The sequence below is a fragment of the Mustelus asterias genome, chromosome 18, assembly GCF_964213995.1.
Source record: "Mustelus asterias chromosome 18, sMusAst1.hap1.1, whole genome shotgun sequence".
Classification (NCBI taxonomy): domain Eukaryota; kingdom Metazoa; phylum Chordata; class Chondrichthyes; order Carcharhiniformes; family Triakidae; genus Mustelus; species Mustelus asterias.
The window spans coordinates 88,605,302-88,627,231 of record NC_135818.1 but is presented as its reverse complement, the minus strand read 5'-3'; the positions used below and the strand labels follow the sequence as shown (position 1 = coordinate 88,627,231).

At 48.0% G+C, this 21,930-nt stretch overlaps 1 protein-coding gene across 6 annotated transcripts in view; it reads left to right on the top strand.

The window, feature by feature from the left end:
• The window catches only part of LOC144507345 (nesprin-2-like), a 316,785-nt gene that overhangs the window by 195,407 nt on the left and 99,448 nt on the right, over positions 1 to 21,930 (top strand). For all 6 annotated transcript variants that reach the window (XM_078234517.1, XM_078234521.1, XM_078234520.1 and 3 more), the window contains 8 exons: positions 6 to 131; positions 1,268 to 1,389; positions 5,445 to 5,613; positions 12,711 to 12,851; positions 13,872 to 14,027; positions 14,568 to 14,774; positions 16,588 to 16,689; positions 20,858 to 20,977. In XM_078234517.1, coding sequence (XP_078090643.1) covers positions 6 to 131; positions 1,268 to 1,389; positions 5,445 to 5,613; positions 12,711 to 12,851; positions 13,872 to 14,027; positions 14,568 to 14,774; positions 16,588 to 16,689; positions 20,858 to 20,977 — 1,143 coding nt within the window. The remainder of the gene's footprint in view (positions 1 to 5; positions 132 to 1,267; positions 1,390 to 5,444; positions 5,614 to 12,710; positions 12,852 to 13,871; positions 14,028 to 14,567; positions 14,775 to 16,587; positions 16,690 to 20,857; positions 20,978 to 21,930) is intronic.

Here is a 21,930-nt window from a genome sequence, read left to right as displayed (position 1 = left end):
CACAGGGGCCACATGACAAGGGGATCACACCAGCCGATGGGACTTCCTGCCTTCCGCTGCCCACTGGACAGCCAGCCTTGCCCACTATCAAAGCCAAGCTATCGAGACAGGATAGCCTACAGCACCAGAAGGTAATTACTCTGTCCTCAATTCTGGCCCTAATGTTATATCAGGAATATAGAAGCCATGGAGAAACTACACAAAATGATTTACATGTGTGACACCAGTATTGGGAAATTGGAACTCACAAGAAAGATTGAGCAGGTTTCTATATAAAAGAGGAGACTCAGGGTGACCTGATAAAGGTCTTTAAAATTTTGAAAGAGTATCGATAGGATAGATGTGGAAATGTTTCTGTCTCTCAGGGTGTCCAGGACAAGGGGACAAAAATACAACATTGTCACTAAAAATCCAAGGGGAGTGTCATGTCGCCAGGGGACATTGGCAGTAAGGGGATGCTGCATTTCCTGGGGCATCATTGATGTAAAGTACTATAAACCACACTTGGGGCTTCAACCTCAGCGGCACAGTGGTTAGCACTGCTGCCTCACAGCGCCAGGGACCCGGGTTCAGTTCTGGCCTCAGTCACTGTCTGCGTGGAGTTTGCACATTCTCCCCGTGTCTGCGTGGGTTTCCTCCCGGGTGCTCCGGTTTCCTCCCACAGTGCAAAGAAAATTTAATTGATTGGCTGTGCTAAATTGACCCTAATGTCAGGGAGACTGGCAGAGTAAATATGTGGGGTTACAGGACTAGGGCCTGGGTGGGATTGTGGTTGGTACAGACTCAATGGGCTGAATGGCCTCCTTCTGCACTGTAGGGATTCTATACTCTGTATTCTATAATTGCTGAAGGCTCTGGAATGTGGGTTGAATGTATGACTCTCTGACCGAGTGTTGCCAGTGAACTGAGGCTGATACTGAGACTGGTGCTGCTATCTGTAAGGGAGTGAGTGAGGTCAGAGAAAGTGCTTTTGCTGCAGATTAAACACGGGGTTAAAGAGTTCCGGGTCTGTATGGTTAGTTTTGTTGCCAGTGCAGGTTACCTATTGGTGAAGTCAGGACTGTGCAGATTACTGCAGCAGCTTTGCTGGGGATTACTAACTGAGCAACCTGGAGAGAGGAGGATTTGATTGCAACTTCTGAAAGTAAAATGAATCAGCTGCTTGCAGTGAGTAACCTGCAGACTCGACCATACCAGTGCTCAGATGTTTGCAGAATGTCCTGTTCCCTTTTACCTCAGCACTAATGTATTGCTGTGTGGTCTGTAGGAGCTGGAGGTGGAGCTGTCAGAATGCAAACAGCTCACTGAGTACATCTCGCTACACGGGGACAAGATGAACCAGCAGATCCAGAGGCCACAGCAGCAGGAGGCAACTCAGCTCATCCCCAGGTATTCCTCAGCACTACACCTGCCTCACTCGATACAGACAGGTCGTTACTGCTCTATTGGCCTCCCAGTCAGAGGTGTGTGTGATCGGTCTCCTATTCAGAGGGATCTGCTGCTCTGCTCAAAGGGCCTGGTGTGCTTTGGTGAGGTGTGGCTTGCGTGTCTCAATGGCACCAATCCTCTACGTTCCTCCAATTACTTTTGGAGTTGTAGCTTGTTGGGTTTTAGTTGGCTTGTCTGATGACCAGGAGGGATGGGGGGGGGGAGGATGTCGGTGTGGAGACTCCCACCCTCTCCCCGTAATCATAATGTCCGATTTTCAGCCAAACAGAGAAACGCTGGAGGCTGGCCAAGGACCTAGGTCTGAACACAGCCCCAGGACAGTCTGAAGCCCAGGACATAGGGACAGGAGGAGGCCATTCAACTCCTCGATCCTGTTACATTTGGAATAGGGGATGACTGTTCAGCTCCTCCAGCCTTTTCTGTCTATTATAAATCACGGATGATCTGTTTTCTCCATTCTGTCTTGGATCCAGAACAATCAATACCCTTGCCCGTTTAAAAAACAATCTATCAATCTCAGCTTTCACATTTTCAACTGACCCTCGGCCTAAACGGAGTATGGGGGAGTCGCCCACTTCAGATCAGGATGAGGAGGAATTTCTTCTCTCTTGAGGGTAATGAATCTGTGGAATTCTTTACCGCAGAGGCTGGATCGTTATATTGAAAGCTGAGATAGACAGCATGATTAAGGACCCCACGCACCCCGGACATTCTCTCTTCCACCTTCTTCCGTCGGGAAAAAGATACAAAAGTCTGAGGTCACGACCAACCGACTCAAGAACAGCTTCTTCCCTGCTGCTGTCAGACTTTTGAATGGACTTGCCTTGCATTAAGTTGATCTTTCTCTACAGCCTAGCTATGACCAACATTCTGCATTCTCTCCTCTCCTTTCCTTCTCTATGAACAGTATGTTTTGTCTGTATAGCGTGCAAGAAACAATACTTTTCACTGTATGTAAATACATGTGACAATAATAAATAAAATCAAAAATTTTTAATCACGGAGGGAATCGAGGGTTCTGGGGATAAGGAGGAAAGTGGAGTTGAGGATTATCAGATCAGTCATGATCTCATTGAATGGCGGAAAGACTGGATGGGCTGAAAGGCCTACTTCTGCTCCAGCATTTTATGGACCTGTGGTCTGACAGCTTTTTGGGGAAGTTCCAGATTTCCGTTCCCCTCCGTGTGAAGAGCTGCTTCCTGAAGTCACCCTGAACGGCCTGGCTCTGATTTTAATGTTCTGGACTCTCCTTCCCCCACCAGAGGACATAGTTTCTCTTTATCTATCCTGTGAAATCCTTTAATCATCTTAAACACAATTAAATCAACCCTTCGCCTTCTACTGTATGCTCAGTGAAACACAAGACTAGTTCAGTGACATGTTGGACTCAAAATGTTATCTCTGTTTCTCTCTCCACAGATACTGTCAGACCTGCTGAGCTTTTCCAGCATTTCCTATTATTAATACAAGACTAGTCTGTGCTACCTGTCTTTGTAGCTTAATGTTAATGGATCTCATTCTGGTGAACCTGTGCTGTCACCCCCTCCAAGGTCAACATGTCCTTCCTGAGGCGTGTGCCCAGAACTGAACCCACTTACTCCAAATGTGGTTTTGATCAGAGTCGTGTAAAACTGGAGGATCATTTCTTCCTCTTTTGTATCCCTATTCCAGTGTGACAACAGTCTGCGTGTATCAAAGAGTGTGTGGGCTGGGAATGGCCTCCGGGTAGGCCTTGCCAGCGAGGAGCAGGAATTATGGGTGGGTGGCTCTTTGGAATCAAAAGATTAAAGAAAGCAGAGACCAATGTGCAGATGTTGCTGTTTGATCTGCAGCTGGAACAGATGTGCCTGGGGTAGAAACATCTGCCTTTTGAACTGGGCTGCCCTGTGACCCCGTTCTCATTGTGAGAGGAATGGGTAATAAATGCTGGCTTAGCCAGTGACATCCATTGCCACATTACAGTCGGTTACAGTAACTGCTGCAATAGCTGTGGCTCAAAGGGAGAAACAGGGTTGAGATTTTTGAGACCTTATTGGATATCAGGCAGTGGGTAGAATCGCTGATCCTATGAGAGGGCACCTCGAAACAGCCCGTTGTTCAGGGAGACACCAGTGCCCTCAGCCAAGGTGCTGAAATGTCTGAATCCATTGACGCTGCTTTGAGTAGTCTGAAACTATTCTCCAGAAAAAGAGAGGCTGAGGGGATGACCTCGTAGAACTTTTTAAAATTGCAAAAGAGTTTGATCGATGTTTCCACTTGTGGAGAAGATCAAAACTAGAGGCCATAAATATGATTTAGTGAGGAATAAATCCAGTAAGGATTTGAAGAGAAAGTTCTTTATCCAGAGAGTGCTGAGAATGTGGAACTCACTCCCACAGACAGGGGTTGAGGTGAATCGTATCGATACATTTAAGGGGAAGCTGGATAATCACGTGAGGGATGAAGGAATAGAAGGATATGGTGATATGGAGAGAGGCAGAAAGAGCTTGCTGTGGAGCATATATACCAGCACAAAGCAGTTGAGCCGAATGGTCTGTTTCTGTGCTGTAAAATCAAGGTAATTCTAGCTCAATGGGATGTGATTATGTCCCCCATCACTGAACACGCTACCAGGTGATTGGTCGCACATCGTGAGACGAGGCTAAGGTGGTGGAGGAGATGGGAGGGATGAACTCCAAGGGGAGGGAGGGTATGGAGGGATGCGGTGTTTTTGGATTTCCAAAAGGCGTTTGATAAGGTGCCTCACAAAAGGTTGCTGAAGAAGATTGGGTCACATGAAATTGGGGGTAGGGTGTTAGCGTGGATTGGGGATTGGCTATCGGACAGGAAGCAGAGAGTCGGAATAAATGTGTGCTTTTCTGGTTGGCGGATGGTAACTAGTGGCGTGCTGCAGGGCTCGGTACTGGGGCCTCAACTATTTACCATTTATATAGACGATCTGGAGGAGGGGACTGAGTGTAGGGTAACAAAGTTTGCAGACGACACAAAGATAAGTGGAAAAGTGAATCGTGTGGAGGGCGTAGAAGGTCTGCAGAGAGATTTGGACAGGCTGAGTGAGTGGGCGAGGATCTGGCAGATGGAGTATAATGTTGACAAATGCGAGGTTATTCACTTTGGAGGAAATAATAGCAAATTGGATTATTATCTAAATGAAAAAAAATTGCAACATGCTACTGTGCAAAGGGACCTGGGGGTCCTTGTGCATGAGACGCAAAAACACAGTCTGCAGGTGCAACAGGTGATCAAGAAGGCAAATGGGATGTTGGCCTATATCGCGAGGGGGATAGAATATAAAAGCAGAGATGTCTTGCCACATCTGTACAGGGCATTGGTGAGGCCGCAGCTGGAATACTGTGTGCAGTATTGGTCCCCTTATTTGTGGAAGGATATATTGGCCTTGGAGGGAGTGCAGAGAAGGTTCACCAGGTTGATATCGGAGATGAGGGGTGTTGATTATGAGGAGAGACTGAGCAGATTGGGCTTGTACTCGTTGGAATTTAGAAGGCTGAGGGGGGATCTTATAGAGACCTATAAGATGATGAAGGGGCTGGATAGGGTAGAGGTGGAGAGATTCTTTCCACTTAGAAAGGAAGCTAGAACTAGAGGGCACAGCCTCAAAATAAAGGGGGGTCAGTTTAGGACAGAGTTGAGGAGGAACTTCTTCTCTCAGAGGGTGGTGAATCTCTGGAATTCTCTGCCCACTGAAGTGGTGGAGGCTACCTCGTTGAATATGTTTAAATCACGGATAGATGGATTCCTGATCGGTAAGGGAATTAGGGGTTATGGGGATCAGGCGGGTAAGTGGAACTGATCCACTTCAGATCAGCCATGATCTTATTGAATGGTGGGGCAGGCTCGAGGGGCTAGATGGCCTACTCCTGCTCCTATTTCTTATGTTCTTATGACCTCCAAGGGGAGGGAGGGTATCATTGGGAGTGGGTTGGGGCACAGAGGGAGGTATTGCTTGTACATAACCGTATCTCTCTGTGATGCAGAGACGACAGAGCCACCCTTGGGGACGCGATTCCAGCAGAACCGCCAGTTCTGACCGAGGTGCCTACAAACAGCAATCAGGTGGCCACGACCTGGCAGCACCTCCAGCGAGAAACAGAGGGGCGCCGGAGGCTTCTAGAAGATTCTCTTCGGCAAGGCTTGGGGTTGCAGGTCAGTGCTTCACATCATCACAAAAGAAAATGAACAGTTGACGTTACCATACAAAAGGGTCTGTGTTTTGGTGGGACTGAATGTCCATTCACAACCTCGGCAAATCCCATTTAATCCTGAACTGAGCTCTGACTCCATGTCCTTCGGTATTAAGACTGTCCATCTCTTCCTCAATAATATCACTTAACCCTGTCTCAGCTCAGCCACTGCTGAAAGGCGCATTCATTTCATAGAAACTAGAAGCAGGAGTAGACCTTTCGGGCCCTTCGAGCCTGCTCTGCCATTCATTTTGATCATCAAATTCAATATCCTGATCCCCCTCCTCCCATATCCCTTTAGCCCCAAGAGCTATATCTAATTTCTTCTTGAAATCAAGACAAAGTTTTGGCCTCAACTACATTCTGTGGAAGTGAATTCCACACATTCACCACCCTCTGGGTGAAGAAATTTCTCCTCACCTCAGTTCTAAAAGGTTTACCCCTTATCCTCAAACTATGACTCCTAGTTCTGGACACCCCCCACCATCGGGAACATTCTTTCTGAATCTACCCTGTCTAACCCTGTTCGAATTTTATAAGTTTCTATGAAATCCCCTCTCACTCTTCTAAACTCCAGTGAATATAATCCTAATCGACTCAGTCTCTCCTCATGTGACAGACCTGCCATCCCAGGAATCAGCCTGGTAAACCTTCGCTGTGCTCCCTCTATAGCAAGGACATCCTTCCTCAGATAAGGACACCAAAACTACACACAATACTCCAAGTGTGGCCTCACCAATGCACTATACAATTGCAGCAAAATATCCCTATCTCGATACTCAAATCCTCTCGCTATGAAGGCAAACACACCATTTACCTTCTTTACTGCCTGCTGTAACTGCGCGCTTACTCTCAGCGACTGATGCACGAGGACTCCAAGATCTTGCTGAGTATCCACCTCTCTCAGATTTCCTACCTCTAAATTCTTGCCAGACCCTCACCTTCTACCATCTTTAAACTTAAGCTGATCCAAAATTCTGCTGTCACTATCCTCGTCTGCACCATTTACCATTCCAATACTCTCACTGGCTCAGGGGCATCAAACAACTAGATTTTACAATTCACACCCTCGCTTTCAAATTCGCTACCATCCAGAAGGACAAGGGCAGCAGACACACAGGAACACCATTCCTTACAAATCCTCCACAAAGCTACTCGCCATCCTGATTTGGAAATATGTTGCCATTCTTTCACTGTTGCTGGGTCAAAATTCTGGAACTCCCTCGCTAACAGCACTGTGGATGTACCTACACCATGTGGACTGCAATGGTTCAAGAAGGCGGCTTGCCACCACCTTCTCAAGGGGCAAATAGGGATGGGCAATAAATGCTGACCTAGCCAATGATGCCCGCATCCTGTGAAATAAGTCCCTCCATTATTTGATCACTCGCTATCTCTCTATAATCTCTTTCTATCATGCATCTCTCTGAGATCTCTGCACTCCTCCCTCTAATTCTTAGCATTTGAGCAATCCCAATTTTAATCATTCCATCGTTGGTGGTTGTGCCTTCAGCTGCCTGGGCCCCAAGCTCTGGAATTCCCTCCCTAAACCTCTCCACACCACACTTCTTCAAACCTATCTCTCTGATCAGCTTTTGATCACCTGTTCTAATATCTATACAGAAAAGGTTTACCAGGATGTTGCCTGGTATGGAGGGTATTAGCTACGAGGAGAGATTGAATAAACTGGGATTGTTCTCCCTGGAAAGACGGAGGCTGAGGGGAGACCTGATAGAAGTTTATAAAATTATGAGGGGTGTGGCTAGGGTGAACAGTTGGAAGCTTTTTCCCAGGGTAGAAATGACAATTACAAGGGGGCACAAGTTCAAGATAAGGGGGGAAAGGTGCAGTGGAGATGTGCAGGGGAAGGTTTTTACACAGAGGGTGGTGGGGGCCTGGAATGCACTGCCAAGTGAGGTGGTTGAGACAGATACGTTAGCCCCATTTAAGACTTATCTGAATCAGCACATGAACAGGTGGGGAATAGAGGGATACAGGCAGTTGGTCTAGATAGGACAATGTGATTGGCACAGGCTTGGAGGGCCGAAGGGCCTGTCCCTGTGCTGTACTGTTCTTTGTTCTATCTCCTCCTGTGGCTTGATATCAATGTTTTTCGGAGTATTTACAGCACAGAAACAGGGCCATTCAGCTCATTTGGTCCATGCTGGTGTTTATGTTCCCTGTGAGACACCTCCCACCCTGCTTCATCTAACTCCATCAGCAGATCCTTCAACTCCTTTCTCCGTCATGTATTTATCCCGTTTCTCCTTAAATACACCTATTTAATTTCCCTAAACCACTCGCTGTAGTAACAAATTTTACTCGGAAGTTTTAGGACATGAAGGTGCTCTAAAACGTTGTTTTAAATACAGCGCAGATTGCAGAGAGTGAATTCTCCTCTGTCTGCCAAGTGTGATTTATGATCTTCCGCTTTCCAATAGCGTTAGCCTGGGTTCAGCTGGGGCTATTGAGGCATGGTGCCAATGGACACATGCTCGCTCAGCCAGTGTGGCTGTTAACTTGGCACTGAATTGAAAAGCCAAAATACTGTGAATGCTGGAAATCTGAACTCAAAACAGGAATGCTCAGTAGCTTGGGAAGCATCACCTGGAGAGAGAAACAGAGTGAACATTTCAGGTTATAAATTATTTCTGCTTATTACCAAATTGAAAACTTGGCTAGGGACCAGATGTCAACACTGATGCAGAGAGTGAAATGTTACAACTTACAGTAAGGGGCAATCAGAGAATCCACGTAAGGAGGCCATCTGATCCTCACTACTTGTGCTAGTCCTTCGGTGGAGATATAGAACATAGAACATAGAACAGTACAGCACAGAACAGGCCCTTCGGCCCGCGATGTTGTGCCGAGCTTTATCTGAAACCAAGATCAAGCTATCCCACTCCCTATCATCCTGGTGTGCTCCATGTGCCTATCCAATAACCGCTTAAATGTTCCTTAAAGTGTCTGACTCCACTATCACTGCAGGCAGTCCATTCCACACCCCAACCACTCTCTGCGTAAAGAACCTACCTCTGATATCCTTCCTATATCTCCCACCATGAACCCTATAGTTATGCCCCCTTGTAATAGCTCCATCCACCCGAGGAAATAGTCTTTGAACGTTCACTCTATCTATCCCCTTCATCATTTCATAAACCTCTATTAAGTCTCCCCTCAGCCTCCTCCGCTCCAGAGAGAACAGCCCTAGCTCCCTCAACCTTTCCTCATAAGACCTACCCTCCAAACCAGGCAGCATCCTGGTAAATCTCCCCTGCACTCTTTCCAGCACTTCCACATCCTTCTTATAGTGAGATGACCAGAACTGCACACAATATTCCAAATGTGGTCTCACCAAGGTCCTGTACAGTTGCAGCATAACCCCATGGCTCTTAAACTCCAACCCCCTGTTAATAAAAGCTAACACACTATAGGCCTTCTTCACAGCTCTATCCACTTGAGTGGCAACCTTTAGAGATCTGTGGATATGGACCCCAAGATCTCTCTGTTCCTCCACAGTCTTCAGAACCCTATCTTTGACCCTGTAATCCACATTTAAATTAGTCCTACCAAAATGAATCACCTCACATTTATCAGGGTTAAACTCCATTTGCCATTTTTCAGCCCAGCTTTGCATCCTATCTATGTCTCTTTGCAGCCTACAACAGCCCTCCACCTCATCCACTACTCCACCAATCTTGGTGTCATCAGCAAATTTACTGATCCACCCTTCAGCCCCCTCCTCTAAGACATTAATAAAAATCACAGAGCAGAGGACCAAGCACTGATCCCTGTGGCACTCCGCTAGCAACCTGCCTCCAGTCTGAAAATTTTCCATCCACCACCACCCTCTGTCTTTGATCAGATAGCCAGTTACCTATCCAATCGGCCAACTTTCCCTCTATCCCACACCTCCTTACTTTCATCATAAGCCGACCATGGGGGACTTATCGAATGCCTTACTAAAATCCATGTATATGACATCAACTGCCCTACCTTCATCAACACACTTAGTTACCTCCTCAAAAAATTCAATCAAATTTGTGAGGCACGACTTGCCCTTCACGAATCCGTGCTGACTCTCCTGGATTAATCCGCATCTTTCTAAATGGTCGTAAATCCCATCCCTAAGGACCTTTTCCATCAATTTACCAACCACCGAAGTAAGACTAACCGATCTATAATTACCAGGGTCATTTCTATTCCCTTTCTTAAACAGCGGAACAACATTCGCCACTCTCCAGTCCTCTGGCACCAACCCCATGGACAGTGAGGACCCAAAGATCAAATTAATATCTAATTAGTCTCCCGTTCTTTCCCCACAATACTGAGGTCCATGTCCAAATGCAGCAAGATCTGGACAATATCCAGGCTTGGGCTGACAAGTGGCAAGTAACATTCGCACCACACAAATGCCAGGTGATGACCATCACCAATAAGAGACACTCTAACCACTGCCCATTCACATTCAATGGTGTAACCATCACTGAATCCCCCATTGTCAACATCCTTGGGGTTACCATTGACCAGAAATTCAACTGGACTCGCCACAAACACAATGGCTACAAGAGCAGGTCAGAGGCTGGGAATACTGCGATGAGTAACTCACCTCCTGACCCCAAAAAGCCTATCCACCATCTGCAAGGCACAAGTCAGGAGTGAGATGGAATACTTGGCGGCACGCTAGCACAGTGGTTAGCACTGTTGCTACACAGCTCCAGGGTCCTGGGTTCGATTCCCGGCTTGGGTCACTGTCTGTGTGGAGTTTGCACGTTCTCCTTGTGTCTGCGTGGGTTTCCTCCGGGTGCTCCGGTTTCCTCCCACAGTCCAAAGATGTGCGGGTTAGGTTGATTGGCCATGCTAAAATTGCCCCTTAGTGTCCTGAGATGCGTAGGTTAGAGGGATTAGCGGGTAAATGTGTAGGAATATGGGGGTAGGGCCTGGGTGGGATTGTGGTCGGTGCAGACTTGATGGGCCAGATGGCCTCTTTCTGCACTGTAGGGTTTCTATGATTCTATAATACTCCCTGTTTGCCTGGATGGGTGCAGCTCCAAGAACACTCAAGAAGCGTGACACCATCCAGAACAAAGCAGCCCGCTTGTTTGGCACCACATCTACAAACATCCACTCCCTCCACTGCCAACACTCAGTAGCAGCAGTGTGTACTATCTACAAGATGCACTGAAGCAATTCACCAAAGATCCTTAGACAGCACCTTCCAAACCCACAGCCACTTCCATCTAGAGGAACAAGGGCAGCAGATACATGGGAACACCACCACCTGCAAGTTCCCCTCCAAGCCACTCACCATCCTGACTTGGAAATATACCGCCGTTCCTTCGCAGTTGCTGGGTCAAAATCCTGGAATTCCCTCCCTAACGGCATTGTGGGTCAACCCACAGCACGTGGACTGCAGCGATTCAAGAAGGCAGCTCACCACCACCTTCTCAAGGGCAACTAGGGATGGGCAGTAAATGCTGGCCAGCCAGCGACGCCCATGTCCCATGAATGAATAAAAAGACTTTCCCCTTCAAATGTTGATCTAATTCTCTTTTGGAAGTTACTTTTGGATCAGCTTTCACCATCCTTTCAGGGATTCCAGTCCAGATCACAGCACACTGCAGAGAAAATGTTTTCTCAACTTCTTGATTTTTGCTGAAGTTTTTAATCTTCCACTTATCAGGATAAACACCAGAATGCCAAATTTTAAACAACCAAACAGTTTACACTACAGGAGAAATTGAGTTCTAATTGGTTGGGAAGCCGACTCTGATTGGGTGAGACGTTGCCATGGAGAAAGCAATGGGGAACTATTGGCTCTCCAAGCTCCTGGGCAGTTCGGAGAAAGTGCAAGGCTTGAAAATGTTCCTGCTGTTTGTCGGGAAGGGGTGCCGTGTATGAACGTATTTCACTTCGAACACGTGTAACCGAGCCACTTTATGAACTCCTCTGATTATCTGAAATTCTTGCATTTGTGCTGATGAGCGCATAACAAAAAGTGTTTTGATAACATGTCTTCTCTCGTTCTCTTACAAATGATCTTATATCAATGCCCTCAGCTGACTGATCCTCCGGCGAATGGAGCAGCTCCTCTCCTCACCCCTCCATCAATATTCCTCATCCTCGTATAGAGCAGCTGTAACTGGGAGCAGAGCTGGGAATTGACTGGAATGGTTTAGAAAATGCTTTTACTGTAGCTCTACAAAAGAGGGAGCTCTTTGTTTATGAAAGGTACTGGGTTGCGAGAGAAATCTTCACCACCTCTGAGTGTACACACTGTGACCCCACGCTGGGAGACCTGGCTCACCCAGGCACTGGCCTCATGAAGCATTTCTAGGCTTGCTAACCTACCAGCGGATTATTCACTATGTCAATTCAACGTTTTCTATGCTGTTAATCTTTGGATGTCTGAATATAACATTCCCAAGAGATTCTGGGACAGATTTCTCATTACAGGAGTTCCTGCAACTGTGCGGCTGTTAGAAAAGGTGTCCTCTGTGTGTTTGTTGATATTTACAGGAAGTCTCTGGGGGCCAGGAGTTTGTGGGTTCAAGTCCCCCTCCAGAAACTTAAACACATAATTCAGACTGACACCGGCATGAAGTGCTGAGGGCTGAAACATTAACCTGGCTGTGCTGTCGAGTTTGTGTACGAGATTCTATGGAAACATAGAAACTAGAAGCAGGAGTAGACCATTCGGACCTTCGAGCCTGCCTTGCCATTTATTATGATCATGGCTGATCACATTCAATAATCCGATCCCGCCTTTCCCCCAGATCCCTCGATCCCTTTAGCCCCAAGAGCTATAAAAACATTCTATTACATAATTGTGTAAAAGGGCAAGGGGGATCTCTTTGTTCCTCAATCCAAATCACTCAAATATTCTCACTCTGGTTTGTGGAGCTTGCTTTCAACAAATCGCTTGTGGATTTTCCAACATTGCATCAGGGTCTGTACTTCAAAAATAATTCATTCCCTGTGAAGCACTTTGAGATTATTCAAGGCGCTACAGAAATGAAAGTTTTCCTGTTCTTTGACATGCCCATGGTATTGTTTCAGGTGTCGGTCACAGCTGGGGGTCTGCACCGTGTCCATGGAACCAAATCTACTTCACCACTGGCAGAACAGGAGCTGAACATGTGGCTGAGCAAACTGCAAGAGTTGGCACAACAGACCATCACCACCCCAATGCGGGGAGAGGTGAGGCCAGAGATCACTGTGCGAGGAGAGGGGGGGGGGGACCTGCAATCACTGCGCAGGAAGAGGGGGGACCTGCAATCACTGCGCGGGCAGAGATGGGATCAGCACTCACTGCTGGGGAAGAGGGGGAGACCAGAAAGCACTGTGTGGGGAGAGGGGGGACCCGCGATCACTGCACGGGGAGAGGGGGGACCCGCGATCACTGCACGGGGAGAGGGGGGACCCGCGATCACTGCGCGGGGAGAGGTGGGACCAGAGATCACTGCGCGGGGAGGGGGGGGGGGGGGGGGGACCTGAGATCACTGCGTGGGAGAGGTGGTGGGTGGGATTTCAATTTTCTGTATCAGTGAGAATTTTCTATTCTTGGGATCATCCTCATAAAACTCCTCTGTAACCAGTCTAGCATCAAATCCTTCCTGTTCAATGGGTGACCGGCTATGAGAGTGTATCTAACCCTGTGCTGTACCTGTCCTGGGAGTGTTTGATGGGGACAGTGTAGAGGGAGCTTTACTCTGTATCTAACCCTGTGCTGTACCTGTCCTGGGAGTGTTTGATGGGGACAGTGTAGAGGGAGCTTTACTCTGTATCTAACCCCGTGCTGTACCTGTCCTGGGAGTGTTTGATGGGGACAGTGTAGAGGGAGCTTTACTCTGTATCTAACCCCGTGCTGTACCTGTCCTGGGAGTGTTTGATGGGAGCAGTGTAGAGGGAGCTTTACTCTGTATCTAACCCCGTGCTGTGCCTGTCCTGGGAGTGTTTGATGGGGACAGTGTAGAGGGAGCTTTACTCTGTATCTAACCCCGTGCTGTACCTGTCCTGGGAGTGTTTGATGGGGACAGTGTAGAGGGAGCTTTACTCTGTATCTAACCCTGTGCTGTACCTGTCCTGGGAGTGTTTGATGGGGACAGTGTGGAGGGAGCTTTATTCTGTGTAACCAAGGCAAACTGCATCATGGAGGCTGTGTACGTTGTGGGATATTCGCATTTTAACAGCTCTTTGTTATCCTGTCACACTTCTCAGGGGCACATTAATCAAGATGAACGACTGAAACTGGAGAAAAGCTTGCAGGATGCCCTCCTTGGGATCAGCCACTGGTTAGACACTCTGGAGGAGGGAATTCCCTCTTCCAGCTCTGCACCTATTGAGGAGGCTGAAGAGCAGCTGCAGTGTCAGCAGGTAACCATTCACAGCATGGGTGTATCACAGTTACACAGGAAAGAATGGAGACAATCCAAACACTGGGATGTAATCGAGTTCATATAGAGAATAACAGATACCCGGGAATGAGTTACAGGCTGGAATCTAATCGAGGGGTTCGGGGTGGTTTATATATAGAATAACAGATACCTGGGAGTGAGTTACAGGCTGGAATCTAATCGAGGGGTTTGGGGTGGTTTATATATAGAATAACAGATACCCGGGAGTGAGTTACAGACTGGAATCTACTCGAGGGGCTCAGGTGGCAAGGCGGCACCCTCTCCGTTCTGTACTGTCTATGTCAACCCAGATTCTGAGCTCCAGCACCTGCAGTGGAGCTTGAACTCTTCTCTTTCGTATTGGAGGCAAAGGCAGCATCCAGCTGGCCATGTTGGTCAGTAAAACAGACTGGGACGAAAGTCAGGGGATGGAAGATGCTCAGCCTGTTAGCCTGGGTGATGGTTGCTCACTGGTTGTGGTGCTGAGGAAGCTGATGTGTTTGATTATTGTATATTGCAGCGACTGGCCGCAACCCTGGAGAGACTCCAGCAGGAGCTGAGTGAGCAGAGGTGTGTGCTAGGCCAAGGGGATGTACCTGCGGGTATCTTCCCCCAGGCCACGGGGTATCTGGCCAGTTTACAGAGCAGGCTGAAGCAGCTGCAGGCCGTCCATTCCACAGTGAGGCAGTCACTGAGGGATGGAGTGAGTCAGATCAGACAGTACCAGGTAAGTACAGATATACTCTCATTCCTGTTATAGTGACTCACTATTCTCAAACCTGCTGCAGTATTGCACTGTCACCCCAATCCTTTAACCATCCCCTTTAAACAGCGCCGTGTCTCTTACTGCTTTATTGCAAAATCAACCATTTCAGTTAATAATAACAGGAGACTTTAGTTGTGGCTGAATTAGTGACAGTGTGAGGCAGCTGGATTAACATCAGTACAGATACAGTCAGTAACACAGGGTGCTGGGGAGAGGGGGGTTACTGAGTGACAGTGTGAGGGAGCTGGATTAACATCAGTACAGATACAGTCAGTAACACAGGGAGCTGGGGGGAGAGGGGTTACTGAGTGACAGTGTGAGGGAGCTGGATTAACATCAGTACAGATACAGTCAGTAACACAGGGTGCTGGGGGAGAGGGGTTACTGAGTGACAGTGTGAGGCAGCTGGATTAACATCAGTACAGATACAGTCAGTAACACAGGGTGCTGGGGGGAGAGGGGTTACTGAGTGACAGTGTGAGGCAGCTGGATTAACATCAGTGGAGATACAGTCAGTAACACAGGGTGCTGGGGGGAGAGGGGTTACTGAGTGACAGTGTGAGGGAGCTGGATTAACATCAGTACAGATACAGTCAGTAACACAGGGTGCTGGGGGGAGAGGGGTTACTGAGTGACAGTGTGAGGGAGCTGGATTAACATCAGTACAGATACAGTCAGTAACACAGGGTGCTGGGGGAGAGGGGTTACTGAGTGACAGTGTGAGGGAGCTGGATTAACATCTGTACAGATACAGTCAGTAACACAGGGTGCTGGGGGAGAGGGGTTACTGAGTGACAGTGTGAGGGAGCTGGATTAACATCAGTACAGATACAGTCAGTAACACGGTGCTGGGGAGAGGGGGGTTACTGAGTGACAGTGTGAAGGAGCTGGATTAACATCAGTAGAGATACAGTCAGTAACACGGGGTGCTGGGGGAGAGGGGGTTACTGAGTGACAGTGTGAGGGAGCTGGGTTAACATCAGTAGAGATACAGTCAGTAACACGGGGTGCTGGGGGAGAGGGGGTTACTGAGTGACAGTGTGAGGGAGCTGGATTAACATCAGTACAGATACAGTCAGTAACAGGACGCTGGGGGGAGGGGGGTTACTGAGTGACAGTGTGAAGGAGCTGGATTAACATCAGTACAGATACAGTCAGTAACACAGGACGCTGGGGGGAGGGGGGTTACTGAGTGACAGTGTGAAGGAGCTGGATTAACATCAGTAGAGATACAGTCAGTAACACAGGGTGCTGGGGAAGAGGGGGTTACTGAGTGACAGTGTGACGGAGCTGGATTAACATCAGTAGAGATACAGTCAGTAACACAGGGTGCTGGGGAAGTGGGGGTTACTGAGTGACAGTGTGAGGCAGCTGGATTAACATCTGTAGAGGTACAGTCAGTAACACAGGACGCTGGGGGGAGAGGGTGTTACTGAGTGACAGTGTGAGGGAGCTGGATGAACATCAGTGGAGATACAGTCAGTAACACGGGGTGCTGGGGGAGAGGGGGTTACTGAGTGACAGTGTGAGGGAGCTGGATTAACATCAGTACAGATACAGTCAGTAACACAGGACGCTGGAGGGAGGGGGGTTACTGAGTGACAGTGTGAGGGAGCTGGATTAACGTTGGCAGATTATTTATTATTATTCTAACAGTCTGTGGTTTTAAGTGGTGTTTCAATGCAATTGTCCACAGTTTTCTGGAATATAAACCAGTACAATTTGCATTAACCCCTTGCATGCCATGTGTTTGTGGCTTGTATCCACCCTGCAGGGGAGGTTGAGGCAGTTCGAGGCTGCATTGTTGGAGATGAGGACTGATGTTCGGAAACAATTATTGGAGTCTGTGAGTCAAAGCAAAGATGAACAACTTCAGGTAACACGCCCTATAATCATTTAACTTTAATCTGTACTATGTTTTTAACATTGGGAAACATCGCACAAGACACTTCACAAAAGCATAAATCAGACAAATGTTTGATAAATCACATGCTGACCTTTACTTTGAAAGAGGATGTGCCCGTGTTTGTCTCTCAAACTAGGTCTGGTCATGCCTCTTGCCGGTTAGCTGCCCCTTAACCCAGAAACATTGAGACAGTTTGACCCCCTCGCTTTCACAATGTGTTCTCCCCACTCAGCCCATCTTGTCCTTCCACCCGAACCCCATAAACTGCTGATCACCCAACTTCCCCTCCTGGCTGCCATGGCAGTGATATTGTTAACATTGCTTCTCCTCACACTGCTACTCCTGCCGTTCCAATCAGCTGTCATTTACCAACACATTTACAATGGGTAAATGGCCTCCTTCTGTGACGGAAACTGATTATGATTCTATAGACCACCCCTTTCCTCAAAAAAACTACCCTTGACCCCTCCATCCTTACAAATTACTGTCCAGCTCGAACCTCCCTTTTCCCTCCTTGTCCTTGAGCATCCTATCATTTCCCAAATCCCAAACCCCACCTTTTCTGTGACTGTGTTTGAATCCTTCCAATCAGGTTCCTATCCCCGTTCTCAGCACCAAAAGGTTCACAAATAACATGCTGTGTGACCAAGACAAGAATTAACTTTCCCTCCTCGTCCTTCTTGACCCCTCTGCAACCTTTGACACGGTTGATCATATCATCCTCCTCCACTCTCCACTCTCACTCAGTTAGATGGGACTGCTCTCACCTGGTTCCATTGTATCTTATTTTAACCAGTAAAGGCACTGGATACTGCAAAGTCTATCGGCTATTGTCCATATTCCAGCAATAGTCCAGACGATTTGTGCTCTGGAAGTTGCCGTGCCCCTAGCCAAGCTGTTCCCATACAGCCACATCACTGGCATCTACCCAGCAATGTGGGAAATTGCCCAGTGTTATCAAGTGGCACTTACTCAGCAATAACCTGCTTGTGGATGCTCAGTTTGGGTTTGGGTTTCGCCAGGGTCACTCATTACAGCCTTGGTTCAAACATGGACAAAAGAGCTGAATGCTAGAGGTGGGGTGAGAGTGACAGCCCTTGACATCAAAGCATCATTCGACCGAGTGTGGCATCAAGGAGCCTCAAATCTGAAGTCAATGGAAAACAAGGGGGAAATGTTCCGCTGGTTGGAGTCAGACCCGACACAAAGGAAGATGGTTGTGGTGGTTGGAGGTCAATCATCTCAGCTCCAGGACATCTCTGCAGGAGTCTCTCTGGGTCACTGTCCGAGGCCCAACCATCTTCAGCTGCTTCATCAATGACCTTCCCTCCATCATAAGGTCAGAAGTGGGGATGTTCGCCGATGATTGCACAATGTTCAGCATCATTCACGACTGCTTAGATACTGAAGCAGTCCATGTTCAAATGCAACAAGATGTGGACAATATCCAGACTTGGGCTGACAAATGGCAAGTAACATTCACGCCACACAAGTGGGACGCAATGACCATCACCACCACCAGCAGGAGAGGATCTAACCGTCGCTGCTTGACTTTCAGTGGCATTACCATCGCTGAATCTCCCACTATCAATATCCTGGGGATTGCCATTGACCAGAAACTGAACCAGACCAACCATATAAACACAGTGGCTACCAGAGCAGATCAGAGGCTGGGAACCCTGCATGAGTAATTCACCTCCTGACTCCCCAGAGCCTGTCCACCATCTACTGGACACAAGCCCCTTAAAAGTCACTACCGTATCCGCTTCCACTACCTCCCCCGGCAACGAATTCCAGGCACCCACCACTCTCTGTAAAACATCTGCCTCGTACATCTCTTTTAAACCTTGCCCCTTGCACTTTAAACCTCTGCCCCCTAGTAATTGACTCTTTCACCCTGGGAAAAAGCTTCTGACTATCCACTCTGTCCATGCCTCTCATAATCTTGTAGACTTCTATCAGGTCTCCCCTCAACCTCTGTCGCTCCAGTGAGAACAAACCAAGTTTCTCCAACCTCTCCTCATAGCTAATGCCCTCCATGCCAGGCAACATCCTGGTAAATCTTTTCTGTACCCTCTCCAAAGCCTCCACATCCTTCTGGTAGTGTGGCGACCAGAATTGAACACTATATTCCAAGTGTGGCCTCACTAAGGTTCTATAAAGCGTCAACATGACTTGCCAATTTTTAAACTCAGTACCCCGGCCGATGAAGGCAAGCCTGCCGTATGTCTTCTTGACTACCTTCTCCACCTGCATTGCCACTTTCAGTGACCTGTGTACCTGTACACCCAGATCCCTTTGCCTATCAATACTCCTCAGGGTTCTGCCATTTACTGTATATTTCCTATCTGTATTAGACCTTCCAAAATGCTTTACCTCACATTTGTCCATTTGCGACTCCTTCACTCCCTCCACCAGCCACACACAGTGGCAGCAGTGTGTACCATCTACAAGATGCATTGCACGAACTCACCAAGGTTCCTTAGACAGCACCTTCCAAATCCACTACCATCTAGAAGGACAAGAGCAGCAGATATACGGGAACACCACCACATGCACGCTTCCCTCCAAGTCACTTACCATCCTGACTTGGAAATATATCACTGTTCCTTCAATGTCGCTGGGTCAAAATCCTGGAACTCCCTCCCTAACAGTATTGTGGGTGTACCTACACCACATGGACTGCAGCGGTTCAAGAACTCAGCTCATCACCACCTTCTCAAGGGCAGTTAGGGATGGGCAATAAATGCTGGTCTAGCCAGCGATCCTATGTTCCAATAAACAAATAAAGAAAGAAAGCTTCAATTAAATATTGGGAAGCCATTGTCTTCAGATCCTGTTGCAGCCTTTGTTTCCGAGGCACTGATCCATTCCCTCTTCCTGCTCACGGAGATTGAGTTGGATTTGTCACGTCTTTGGCATCAAATGGGAATCTAGAGTTTCCAGACACAAATCCACCATCTCCTTCCATTTCAGGAACGGTGCTTGCCTCCGCTCCTGCATTCCGATGCTTTCCTGGACAATATCCTACCATGCACATTCCTTAAAATTAATCAAACTCGAGGGTATACCTGATAACTTAAGGTATACTTTAACCCAATCGGATAGGGTTGATGTTGAGCAGATGTTTCCAAAATTCTACTCTGCCTTGAATTTAATCCACGTCCCTGCCTCTCTGTGCTCTGGGCAAGAGAATTCTACAGACTAATAATCCTCTGCGACAAAATCACCAGGATCTCTGTGCTTCTTCAATTCTGGCCTCTCCAGCATCCCCGATTTTAACGACTGCACCATTTATGGCCATACTTCCAGCTTCCTTGGCCCTAAGCTCTGGAATTCTCTCCCTAAACCCCTCTATCCCGATCTATCACTGTGTCCTCCTTTAAGACAGTCTGCTTTAATAGTCCCTCATCTTGCAGTGTTAGAATTGTGAAGCATCTTGGGAGGTTTTTGAAGTTAAAGGCACTATATAAATGTAAGTTGCTGCTATCATTGTTCTCTGCCAAGTTGCCTTTACCAAGTGAGGATGAGTAAGTCTGCGATCTGTGTGTGCATGTACGCAAGTGTTTGCGCACGTGTGTGTGTGTTACAGTGAGGGGTGTGGGGTATATCAGTGTGTTACAGTGAGGGGTGTGGGGTATATCAGAGTGTTACAGTGAAGGGTGCGGGGTATATCAGAGTGTCACAGTGAGGGGTGTGGGGTATATCAGAGTGTTACAGTGAGGGGTGTGGGGTATATCAGTGTGTTACAGTGAGGGGTGTGGGGTATATCAGAGTGTCACAGTGAGGGGTGTGGGGTATATCAGAGTGTTACAGTGAGGGGTGCGGGGTATATCAGAGTGTCACAGTGAGGGGTGTGGGGTATATCGGTGTTACAGTAAGGGGGTGTGGGGTATATCAGAGTGTCACAGTGAGGGGTGTGGGGTATATCAGAGTGTGACAGTGAGGGGTGCGGGGTATATCAGAGTGTGACAGTGAGGGGTGCGGGGTATATCAGGGTGTCACAGTGAGGGGTGCGGGGTATATCAGAGTGTTACAGTGAGGGGTGCGGGGTATATCAGAGTGTCACAGCTCAGTGTGTGGGGTTTGTATTATTAAGCCTCTGCTCTGTTGGTCTAATTCTCTTCTGACTGCTCAGTTGATGGAGAAGATGGAGGATGGTTTGGACTCTCTGAGTGAGCAGTGGCTGGCCCTGGTTTCTGAAGGAGAACAGTACGATCTGGAACACACATCGACTCTGGGTATCAGCCCACTGGAGGTAGGAAGACGTGTGACCCCCCGTTACACTGCAGCACTGTCTGGAAACATTGTCCTCAGCACCATTGCCTAACTCTGTCCCTCATTGGCTGCAGAAACCTTCATCTTTGCCATTTTATTTATCTGGAGACTGAATGATTCCAACACTCGCTCAGTATCCCTGTCGGCATGGTAGCGCAGTGGTTAGTACTGCTGCTTCACAGCTCCAGGGTCCCGGGTTCGATTCCCGGCTCGGGTCACTGTCTGTGTGGAGTTTGCACATTCTCCTCGTGTCTGCGTGGGTTTCCTCCGGGTGCTCTGGTTTCCTCCCACAGTCCAAAGATGTGCGGGTTAGGTCGATTGGCCAGGTTAAAAATTGCCCCTTAGAGTCCTGAGATGCGTAGGTTAGAGGGATTAGCAAGGAAATATGTGGGGGTAGGGCCTGGGTGGGATTGTGGTCGGTGCAGACTCGATGGGCCGAATGGCCTCCTTCCGCACTGCAGGGTTTCTATGATTTCTATGATTTCTTGATCCTGAGCCAATGGCACAGTCTTGGCTGCCTGTGTCCTCATTCCCAGCTAGTTCCGTTCACCCATCGAAAGAAAGAAAGGGTTGCATTTCTATGGCACCTTTCACATCCTCAGAAGGTTCCTAAGCAGAGGGAGGTTTTGGGTGGGATGCCCTTTCAGAGAGTCGGTGCAAAATCGATGGGCTGAATGGCCTCTTTCTGCATGTAGGGATTCTGTGGTTCTACATGTGATCCTAACCCACAGCAATGTGGTTGACGCTTAACCGCCCTCTGAATTGGCCGAGCAAGCCAATCAGTTCAGGGGCAGTTCATAAGATATAGGAGCAGAATTAGCCCATTCGGCCCATTGAGTCTGTTCTGCCATTCGATGATGGCTGATATGCTCCTCGTCCCCATTTTCCTGCCTTCTCCCTTCAACCCTTTACCAATTAAAAATCTGTCTAACT